The sequence below is a fragment of the Doryrhamphus excisus genome, chromosome 20 (assembly GCF_030265055.1).
Source record: "Doryrhamphus excisus isolate RoL2022-K1 chromosome 20, RoL_Dexc_1.0, whole genome shotgun sequence".
In the NCBI taxonomy this organism is placed as follows: domain Eukaryota; kingdom Metazoa; phylum Chordata; class Actinopteri; order Syngnathiformes; family Syngnathidae; genus Doryrhamphus; species Doryrhamphus excisus.
In genome coordinates this window covers 13758731-13770755 of record NC_080485.1, presented here as the reverse complement: position 1 = coordinate 13770755, position 12025 = coordinate 13758731, and the positions used below count along the sequence as shown (strand labels likewise).

Below are 12025 nucleotides of genomic sequence, written 5' to 3'. Positions count from 1 at the left end.
GAGGAAAAGCAGACGTAAGACAAAAGAACGATGACGTACGATTCCAGTTGCATGTTTAGGTTTGACATTGTAGGAAGATTTCTCCTTGGCTTGTTTGAAACACTCCTCCGCCATTTTTAACCTGAGATAAAAAGATAGAAATAAGAGAAACATTTACTAACAGATGCATACTGGAAATCATATTCTACATAATAAGACATCATACGTAGCCTACTGCGGTTTTTTACTTTTACTGAAATACATAGGAAATACTAAAAAAAAAAAAAATAGAAGTCATAATATGATGTCGAAAATGTTGCAATATTTCAAGAATTTGCTAAGAATTAATTGAATGAATATTCACAAAATAGTTACAAAAATGATCGCAATGTCAATAATGGAATGCTAATTTTACCAATGGAAAGTGACAACATTAGGAGGAAAAATGCAACACATTTTATGAAAATAAAGCCACAACATTTTATATACACAAAAATATATTACACTGAAAAAATTATTAAAATAAATTAATTAATTTTTTTTAAAAATAATATAAATAATATTAAAAAAAATAATAATATACATTTCAGAATAAATAATTAAACATAAATTACATATGTAAAATCAAAAATATGTAAATATATTATAATATATTATATTATAATAATAGTATAATAATATATTATAATATATATAAATATAATAATATATAATAAGAATATTATTTATATTATATTACAATAAATTATTATATTATATTATATTATATTATAATTACATTATTATATTAATAAACAATGATATTATTAAATATAATATAAATATGTGAATAAAAATAATTGATTTGAAACAATACATTTTCAATAAATTTAATTTACTTGTAATATTACAATAAAAGAAAGAAAATTGCAATATTTTAAGAAATTAATCAAAATTTTATGACATTTACAACAAAAATCCAAGAAAATAAAACAAATGAATTGTTGTAATATTATGATAGGGAAAAAATTGTCATAATTTTAAGAAAATAATCCCATAATTTAGGTAGAAATGTATGCATATTTCGCTCTTTGTTGACTTTGTGCTCAGGCCGTTGAGATAGTGATGATTGTTATTGTTCATTGCACATGGGATGACCCAAAAAAGGCCAGTATTGTTAGTCCAGTGAACGGCGTCATGCCACGTCTACCACGTGAACAATATGGAGGCCGGTTTGAGCTACAGTGATATATATATACAGTATATAGCCAGCCGTATGAGCTTTTCCCAACCAACAATCAGAAACCTGCATGAACATTTTGTCGATGAGCCAAATTGTGAGAGTTGCCATGATGGCTCGGGGCAAAGTGCAAAGAGTTAATGTTTGCAAATGTGTTTGTATTCTTTCCTCCCTTCGATGTGGCCTCTCCGAAGACGACCACTACATCGCCAGTCAAATCTTCGCTTGGCATAATGGACCAATTTGCTTTGTGTTGACATGCGTCGTTATCAGTGTATCCATCACAGCACCGAGAGCCAAGTGGATGCTGCGTGTGTTCTTTTCATTACAAGGGTGAGGACAAAGATTTGGGTTATTTCATGTCTTTTTCCCTTCATGAATGTCAATGACCATGATAGGATCTTCAGAGAGCACAACATGTACTATTAAGTTATTCATGAGTCGCTCTGGGCACCGTGGAGAACGTAGAACGCTGTGGGAGATGGAATGACATTTGAAAAGGTAAAAGTCTTACCTTTCTTAAAACCAAGGAAACCAAATACAGGACGGAATTACAGTAAGGTCCAATATCTCTTAAAAAAATACATTTTCATACTTACATAAAAATCAAATTTTTATTCATCTAAATCACGGGTGTTCAAACTGCGACTCAGGGGCCAGTTGTTGTACGTAACTAGTTTTTAATGGCCCTCGGCACATTGTACAAATACAATTAAACAGGGAAAATAAGCAGTAATTTGAAGGGAATAAAGTCAAAATACTTGGGGAGTAAAGTTCTAATAACGACAGATAAAAGTCGTCATCATATGAGCAAATATACTGGAATTTGACAATAATAAATTCAGAATATTATGAGGGAAAAATATTTTAAAAGCATAGCTTTAAATATTAAAGAAAAAAAAGGACCTTGTTTGAAAAAAAATAATAAATGTGCAATTAGGTTGGAGGAAATTATTATATCACAAGAATAAATTCAAAACAAACAGTGGAACCTCAGTTAGCATCCGAGAAAAAAATATATTAGAAGCATAACTTTAAATATTAAGAAAAAAAATGACCTTGTTCAAAAAAAATAATAAATGTGCAATTAGGTTGGAAGAAATTATTATACCACAAGAATAAGTTCAAAACAAACAGTGGAACCTCAGTTAGCGTCCGCCTTGGTTTGCGTATGCCTCAGTTAACAAATAAAAAGCCAAACGTTTGCCTTGGTTTGCATGCATTTTCGGATTAGCAACCAAAATATGGCGTATCTTGATGTAACACACTGCATGTGTTATCATAATAACAAAATCACAAGAATAAATTCAAAACTAACATTGGAACCTCAGTTAGCATCCGCCTTGGTTTGCGTATTCCTCAATTAACAAATAAAAAGCCAAACGTTTGATTTGGTTTGCATGCATTCTCGGATTAGCAACCAAATTATGGCGCATCTCGATGTAACACATTGCATGAGTTGTCATAAGAATAACATCACAACAATAAATTCAAAACAAACAGTGGAACCTCAGTTAGCATCCGCCCTGGTTTGCATATTCCTCAGTTAACAAATAAAAAGACAAAAGTTTGCCTTGGTTTGCATGCATTCTCGGATTAGCGTACAAAATATGCTGAGTGCATGAGTTATGTTATCAGCGATGTTATCAGCGGTTGATTTTTATAGTCTTATATATATATACATATATATACGTGTATATATAGTCTCTAGCGAATGTAAGGCAGCTAGCATTAGCATGGGAATAGTCCCGCTTGTTTGTGTAAACTCACCGCTCCTTCAACATCAGCTTATTCTGCTTTTTCCACTGCTCTTTGAAATCCGTGGAAAACTCGTGCCAAATGCTGAACAGGGTGCTGGGAGAGACCTCCTTCTCGCCTGCTTTGGGTTTGACCGAGAAGGACACGCTCAACTCCAAGAAGCTGACAAGGAGAATAAAAAATAAAAACATCAGCTTCCAGTCCAGAATATTACAGCATGGGAAAGAAAAAAACAAAACAAAACAGTTTTTGGCTGGGAAACGTTTTGACTCGTAGGCCACAAAAAGTTCGCGGAGGCATCAAATAGAAAGAGTATACTTGTTCACGGTGCAACAAAACGAAAACACAATCCATCCACAGCAATTTAAAACACAAATGAACAACTAAGCACGATACAAAACTTGAAAATTTTTGTTCCAAATACCCACAAGGCATGCTGGGTAGTCTAGTTCCAACAACAATATGAACTCAAGAGTCAAGAGTATGTCAACTCCTGCTTGTTTACTCCTTTGATGACCATCTCAACACAACAAAATGTTGAGCGAAGGAGTACCAGAAGTTACCCAGCATGCATAGCTTTTTCTACAAGTTTTGGAAATGCGGGTCGGACCAAAATAAGTTACTTGGCGGCCATGATAATATAAAGGTGGTGTTTGGAGATCAAGGAAAGTGTTAAAAACTCCAATATGGTTTTACTTGGCTGTCATCAAATCATACCTTCAGTTTCCTCGAATAGAGTTTGAACATGGACTAGTGTTAAACCGGACGTGATGGCGGACGCAATTGATGTAAATTATTGATTTGTTGTGCAAAAGTATGTGTAGTAATTGTACTTTCAGGCCTGTTGTACACGTGTACGCTAGGAGAAAAAAAAAAAAAGTGGGCGGAACCAACGAGGACAATCCATCCGAAGTACTCGTGCGGCAGGATGACACATGTCAAAGTGTTAACCGCGGAGGCCGTGGATCAATACGTCGGACAGGTTGGGTCGTCTTTGTTTGGAGTGTGCTGTAGGAACATTCCTGGCCAGCCGTAACAGAAGCCTGGAGCCAAGGCTGTCTCCTCTGGCTGCGCTTAGATAAACAACGCAGACACCGCACGAGGAGTTGTGTGTGAGGGGGGTGGCCTCCCGTCTACTGAGGCCCCCGGAACGATGCCTTGCACCTTCCCTCCAGAAGCCCTAAATATTGACAAAGCGGAAAAGATTATTTTCCTCTGAGAACACGGCACTTAAAGCTCTGTCGTATTCATCATCCCGCGTCGCCGCCACTTCCAAACTCACAAATCAGAGCTTTGACGCATGAGAGCGGGTCTTATGTAAGCCGTGAAATGGACGAAGAGGAATTGTCTATCCGAGAGGTGAATTAATGAAACTTACGTCTTTTGAGTGTCGGCCAGCTCCTTCTCTCGTGTTTCCAGCTCCGTTTGGGCTGAAAAGAAAAGACAAAAGGAAAAAATGGAATGCGTGCAGGATGAGCTCACCGGGGGTTTAAGACTTGTATGTACAGGAGCATTCCACCCGCCACCGTCGCTTAAACCAACACGGTCGCTGGTGTGCCACCAAGTGGTTTTGTTGTTGCACAACTGACAAATGAGTGGCGTGGAGTGGATAGCACAAGTGCCTCTTTGTGCGCTCACCCGCCAAATGGAGACGGATGACTTGGCGGCCATTTGTGTGCGAGAAGGTGCTGGAGTAAGTCGGCATTTGCACAGGACGGGACCCGTTAGTTTACATTTCCAGCCCGATACGGTGCTAACCTTAAGGACATCGGGGTCATTTGGACTGGGTTATGATGTAGCGTCATTTCTGATGCATTTGCTCTGATAGTGTAGGATCATCCGAAACCTGGTGTGCACCAAACAGGGGTCATGGTTCACTTGCAAGTGAATTCTTCCATGAAAACACACTGTTTACCACACTTTAAATACAGTTTTTAATCTTATTAAAGCCCTCTAATCATGAACTAACACCCCTATAGTCACCTTTACACTGGTATTACTGAATATAGTAGACATAATAAGAATAAATAAACCATTTAAGGCACAACTAAGCAACATCGGTGGTTCATAGTTGAGTTTCAATTTAATGGTAATGGTAATGGTTTTATTTCATTTGAACATGCATCAGATTACAATTGAATGCATCACATAATCAGTTCACAGTTCCACATGTCCAAAAGGAGTAGGAAGAAGCAAAGCTTATTAAATCCTACCCCTCCATCTGGTACTTTTACAATCAGTAACTGTTACATTTGTTCACTTCCTGCTTTCCTAATATAATTTAAGTTGGGGTTTTTTTATTTTGCAGGGTTGCACGGTGGGCGAGTGGTTAGCGCGCAGACCTCACAGCTAGGCAACCCAAGTTCAATCCCACCCTCGGACCTCTCTGTGTGGAGTTTACATGTTCTCCGGGTACTCCGGTTTCCTCCCACATTCCAAAAACATGCTAGGTTAATTAGCGACTCCAAATTGTCCATAGTTATGAATGTGAGTGTGAATGGTTGTTTGTCTATATGTGCCCTGTGATTGGCTGGCCACCAGTCTCAACCGAAGACAGCTGGGATAGGCTCCAGCACCCCCGTGACCCTCGTGAGTCTAAGCGGAATGAATGAATGAATGTTCTTCTTGTAATATTTGGACTTTGTTCCCATAATATTTCTTTAATATTTAACATTCCCAAAGCTACTGTAATTCTAGATTTAGTTGGTTTATCATTATATTACAACTTTATGGCAACTTCTCTAATATTTCAACTTACATAGGTTAATTGGTGACTCCAAATTGTCCATAGGCATGAATGTGAGTGTGAATGGTTGTTTGTCTATATGTGCCCTGTGATTGGCTGGCCACCAGTCCAGGGTGTACCCCGCCTCTCAAACGAAGACAGCTGGGATAGGCTCCAGCACCCCTCACGACCCTCGTGAGGATAAGCGGTAGAAAATGAACGAATTAATGAATTATTTTGCATTTTTATTTATTTTTATCACGTACCAAAGTACGAGGTGATATGAGCATCCAATGACATAATGGTTACCGTAGTAACCGTCAATATAGTGATATATATAGCACATCATGACTGGTTCAAGACTCTTCATCCTTGTATTTAGCAAAGAACTGCTTGTATTGTTTCTTGAATTGGCTCATCGTTGTGCATTGTTTGACTGTTCGCAACTTCTTGCGTGTTATGAGCAGTAGCGGTAGATATCTTAATATTATATTTGGAAGCTGCCAATTCCGAACAACGGTTGTCATCTTGGAAAAACTGGAATTCGGTCCCAGAGTACGGAGCTATGGGATCGCCACTGGTTGCAGAATCTTATCTCTTTGCATGGGGTTTGCCTTCAGCGATGACAAGCCTCATCTTACAAGTGATGGAGATGCGGCCCCGCAACAATACACAGCGTCTACGTAGCGTTGCTCTCTTGTAAGCACTCTTCTTTCCTCCATATGTTCAAGTTCTGAACTTTTAGTTTATATAAGAGCAAGAATGTGGATTGTGGGTTTTTCCCCTTTGGTCCAAATCTTCAATGTGATGTCGTAGACTTGTCAAAAAAAGGCAGCCAGACGTCTACTCAAGTCACCTCCAGGTCAATAAATGTATGCTAAAGCTACATTAAACTGTCACTGATCAGACATATCCTAAAGAAAGTCACGTCTCCTCAAGGGTTGCTGGTTTTTTGGGTTTTTTTTTTTTTCTGAAGACATGACTGCAGATAGAACAGATAAACTTTCCTGGCGCAAATATATGTTGAGCTCTTATCCCAGGGAATATCTGGTTGCGATGTGTAATTGAAGCCAGAGCAACATCTAAAAGAGCTTGTCGAGAAAACCCAGTGGGAGCTACGCTATGCTGCAAGACGCCAAGCCGCTAAATCAGCCGTCAGCCCGCAATCCCATTCCAGCGGGATGACAGCTCGTCAATATATTATGACAAAACTGCAAATAATATGAAAATGTCTTCATACCAGGATCCTGATTTGTTCCTTGAGAAAAAGGTACGACGGCAGAACCAGGACCGTTTGTACTTTGACTGAAATTGGTTAGGAATGACATTTGTGGTGCCACCAATGGGTTTTGGTCAAAGACATACTGGGTCACATGTGCTTGTCAGTCCTCTAAAGGTGGGTACTAGGGATGACCCGATCAGGTCTTGCCAATCCAATCCCTAATTTAGAATCTATGACATTTTTTTAAACAAACTTTCTTCAAGGAAAGAGTCATTTATTGACGGTACAGTTACAGGGCTCGAATAATGCCCCAGCGGACAAACGAAAGCGGTTCAAGCAAAAGCAGTGACGAAAGCTGATTGGTCCAGGACTCCAGCCTCTTACACAATCTTGAGTGTATAAAAGACCGAGCAGGGAAAGGAAGGGTGCTTTTTTTGCAGCTGCGCTGTAATAAGACCCGCTTACTTGTAGGCATGCAGGTACTGCAGATAAGCCCCGATGTCTGTATTAGGTATTGTTGTCAGGAATAAACAATCTGGTTCTCATTCTATAATTTGGTTCTTTAAGATTCCCTTAGGGCGGCACGGCGGGCGAGTGGTTAGCGCGCAGACCTCACAGCTAGGAGACCAGGGTTCAATTCCAATTCTATAATTTGGTTCTTCAAGATTCCCTTAGGGCGGCACGACGGTCGAGTGGTTAGCGCGCAGACCTCACAGCTAGGAGACCAGGGTTCAATTCCAATTCTATAATTTGGTTCTTCAAGATTCCCTTAGGGCGGCACGACGGTCGAGTGGTTAGCGCGCAGACCTCACAGCTAGGAGACCAGGGTTCAATTCCAATTCGATAATTTGGTTCTTTAAGATTCCCTTAGGGCGGCATGGCGGGCAAGTGGTTAGCGCGCAGACCTCACAGCTAGGAGACCAGGGTTCAATTCCAATTCCATAATTTGGTTCTTCAAGATTCCCTTAGGGCGGCACGACGGTCGAGTGGTTAGCGCGCAGACCTCACAGCTAGGAGACCAGGGTTCAATTCCAATTCGATAATTTGGTCACGGCGGGCGAGTGGTTAGCGCGCAGACCTCACAGCTAGGAGACCAGGGTTCAATTCCAATTCGATAATTTGGTTCTTCAAGATTCCCTTAGGGCGGCACGGCGGGCAAGTGGTTAGCGCGCAGACCTCACAGCTAGGAGACCAGGGTTCAATTCCAATTCTATAATTTGGTTCTTCAAGATTCCCTTAGGGCGGCACGGCGGGCGAGTGGTTAGCGTGCAGACCTCACAGCTAGGAGACCAGGGTTCAATTCCAATTCGATAATTTGGTTCTTTAAGATTCCCTTAGGGCGGCATGGCGGACAAGTGGTTAGCGCGCAGACCTCACAGCTAGGAGACCAGGGTTCAATTCCAATTCTATAATTTGGTTCTTCAAGATTCCCTTAGGGAGGCACGGCGGTCGAGTGGTTAGCGCGCAGACCTCACAGCTAAGAGACCAGGGTTCAATTCCACCCTCGGCCATCTCTGTGTGGAGTTTGCATGTTCTCCCCGTGCATGCGTGGGTTTTTTCCGGGTACTCCGGTTTCCTCCCACATTCCAAAAACATGCTAGGTTAATTGGCGACTCCAAATTGTCCGTAGGTATGAATGTGAGTGTGAATGGTTGTTTGTCTATATGTGCCCTGTGATTGGCTGGCGACCAGTCCAGGGTGTACCCCGCTTCTTGCCTGAAGACAGCTGGGATAGGCTCCAGCACCCCCGCGACCCTCGTGAGGAAAAGCGGTAGAATGAAGATTCCTTTATCCTCCATTCGAAACCCACTTAGAGTCCTCAGGGGGAGGATTAGTGAAGAGTTTTGAGTGTTCATATAAGAATATAAATCAAATCAATTATCCGTATTATTCCCATTATCATTAGTCTAGCAATAATGTTGTCCCAAACATCCCAAATGTATTGCAGGTGTCGTTTGAATACATGTGGGATGGATCCTCACTTCATGGTCGTGTCCATCAGAAACAGATTATCCGAAAAAGGCTAAAAGACAGCAACCATCAAAGCTCAGCAAAGAGAAGCAAGCAGGAGGGTTGGGGGGTTGGGGGGTGGGGGGGTGAAGCTAAGCCAAACGGCCAACAAGTCCGCTCCCACTGTTATTCTGCGGTTAGTTTCATGGTCAGAAAACAAACAAAGGCGGTTAAAATGGTGGAGCCAGAAACAGTTTAACCCCTGAGCCTTTCGGAGATTACTGACATAACAAAAATATGACATTTGGATGTTTTTTGTTATGTTTTGGTGTCCCCCCTCTCCCCCCTCCTACAACTGCACTGGCGGAACCCCAAGAATCCCGTCCCGAGCAAAACGTCCATGCTCTCAGAGGGAAAACTTTGTCATGTGAATCAAAGCGGGAGCTCCCATATTTCTTTCAAGCCCAGAAAGGGGAGCTCACCAGAGAAGAGAAGGGAGGGAGCGGGGGCGCCAGGAGCTTTCATCTGCAGACTAGCTTGAAGAAACGGACAGCGAGCTTTACCGCCCAGCCACATATGCTCCGTGTTACACGTCCTCATTTGAATACAAAAGCAGTCGGTGCGAAGCCTGTGGCGTGTTCCTTCGGAGCGATTGGTCACAGTCAGTTAAATGTAGCGTGGGTCTAAACCAATGTGATGGGTGGGGGTGGGGGGGGGGGGTGAAAGGGCTTGTTATGTAAAAACATAGCAAACAATATGTTGCACCTTAAAAGGTGACAATGTTATACTGCTGTTGTGTAAAGTATCATTTTGCACCTGAGGGAATATAATAACTTTACCCCAATTCCAGGTCATTGCATCTGCCGTTCCGACCGCTTCACAAATTTATCGGAATTTTTGCAAATTAAATAAAATTAAAATTAAAATTAAAATTAAAATTAAAATTAAAATTAAAATTAAAATTAAAATTAAAATTAAAATTAAAATTAAAATTAAAATTAAAATTAATTAATACATTACATTAAATTAAATATATATTTTTTGATTTATTACGCTATATATATATATCCTAATATATATATATATATAAATTATACATTAGTTTAGTTTATTTCGAACATAAAAAACATCCAAAGCACAACAAACCAACCAAAATCAATACAAATACTTATGTATATATAAACGTACATATGTTCGAAAGGGAGTGGGAAGAAGTCAAATCCCACCCCCCTAACCACCCAGATTCCAACCTCATCCCAACAAAAACATATATTATTCCTTGTCCACACAAATTAAATTAAATTAAATTAAATTAAATTAAATTAAATTAAATTAAATTAAATTAAATTAAATTAAATTAAATTAAATTAAATTAAATTAAATTAAATTAAATTAAATTAAATTAAATTAAATTAAATTAAATTAAATTAAATTCTGCCAAGTTTATTAACGGTGACATGCACCCACCTTGCATCATGATGATATAAGGATGACGAGGATACAGTCGAGAAATGTCTCCACTGCTTTCATGACGCTACATTCTTTATTTATTATTTTTGTTATTGTGTATGTCATTTTTAATAACGCGCTGCAAAAACAACATTAAATGTGACACTTTTATGTTGCGCATGTGTTCATGCGTGAGCGGTTCAAGTTCTGTCTGAGTCGGGGTTGAGCATATGTCATGCAGTTCTCCGCCATAATGCTAGAGGGCGGTATTAACCGGAGGTTCGAGTGATCACATTGATAATACATATGTCATATACCAGTTGGGGATTGTGCAAGTGATGGCCCCAGCTCCCGTACTTGGACAGGGACGGGTAAATGGACCATGCCAGACCTCTAGCATCTCCAAGTATCCGCCTGAATTTTCAAGCTTGTTATTTTCATCAACAACGTTGCTGCCAAGAAACGTAACCATTTTGTTCTCTTTACAACACCCAACTCACTGAATTTATTCCTATGATACATAAAATGACGATGAGCACAAGCTCAGCTCTAATTAGTGTAGTTAGTGGTATGTTAATTAAGGTTGTTTTTGTCACACCACATCTGAGGGCTGGCAGTGACACGGCTCACGCTGGTTTGGAAAGAAAAAGAGCAATAAAAAAAAAAAGTCTGTTTTCAGTTTATGGACTTTTGGTCTAATCTTTGATTTCTCAGTGAGATATTGGCTCATTGAAACGAAACCATGTGAGGCTAAGTCCATGGAAAACCATTGTTTGGTGGGGGTGTTGACGTCTGAAATCTGAGAACAAGCTGATTTTTTTTTTTTTTGGACGGGTTGGAATGTACAGCTTTTTACAGTGTATACTTTATATAGTGTGCATCTAACGAACGAGTAGCTAAAGTTGTGCATTGAGAAGTGTGAAACGGCATAAAATGAACTACTCAAGTACTTGAAGGGTAAGTAGGTGCACATAATTTGCCCTCAATTCATCACCATCGTGGTTTTAACAGCCCTTTTGGTAAACATCTCATTGTGAGGGTTTATTTGATCTAGATCGGCACGGAGATAGCAGAAGAGTTCAACGAGGCGACTGGGTTCTTCTTCATTTTCCATTTACTGACAGACAAAATGGTGCAGTCGTAGGATGAAGGCTCAGTCTGCGCGCTTGTACAGGAAAAGAAATTAAACATTGTAAAAATGTAATGCATAAAAAATGAGTAAATAAATTAGAAATCAATTGAATATAAATGAGAAAAAAATTGAAAAAATAAAAGTAAATCAAGCCAATTGAAAATAAATGTATAATAGATCCCTGCTTTTTGCAGTGGTTCTGTTCCAGACTTTTTATATATACTTTTTATACTATATATATATATATATATATATATTAGATAATTTTAGATAATATTAGAAACACCTCCAATAAAATAAATATAAATATCTATATATAAGATTAAGATATGTCTTTATTCGTCCCTCAGTGGGGAACTTTGTAATATATAATATACAATAATAATATATTTTATATATATATATATATATATATATATATATATATATATATATATATATTATATTTATATAAATATTTATATATTTAAATTTATTTTATTGAAGGTGTTTCTAATATTTTTATAAATATACATATTTATCTAAATATATATGTATTATATATTTATATAAATATTTATATATTATTGTATATTTATATAAATATTTATA

General features: G+C 38.7%; 1 protein-coding gene across 1 annotated transcript in view; it reads right to left on the bottom strand.

Moving 5' to 3' along the window:
* fmn2a (formin 2a) overlaps positions 1-12025 on the bottom strand; it is a 43982-nt gene that overhangs the window by 811 nt on the left and 31146 nt on the right. Inside the window, exons 15-17 of the mRNA XM_058059004.1 lie at positions 4335-4386; positions 2969-3118; positions 40-121 (exon numbers count right to left, since the gene is read on the bottom strand). Of these exons, the coding sequence (XP_057914987.1) occupies positions 40-121; positions 2969-3118; positions 4335-4386 (284 nt within the window). The remainder of the gene's footprint in view (positions 1-39; positions 122-2968; positions 3119-4334; positions 4387-12025) is intronic.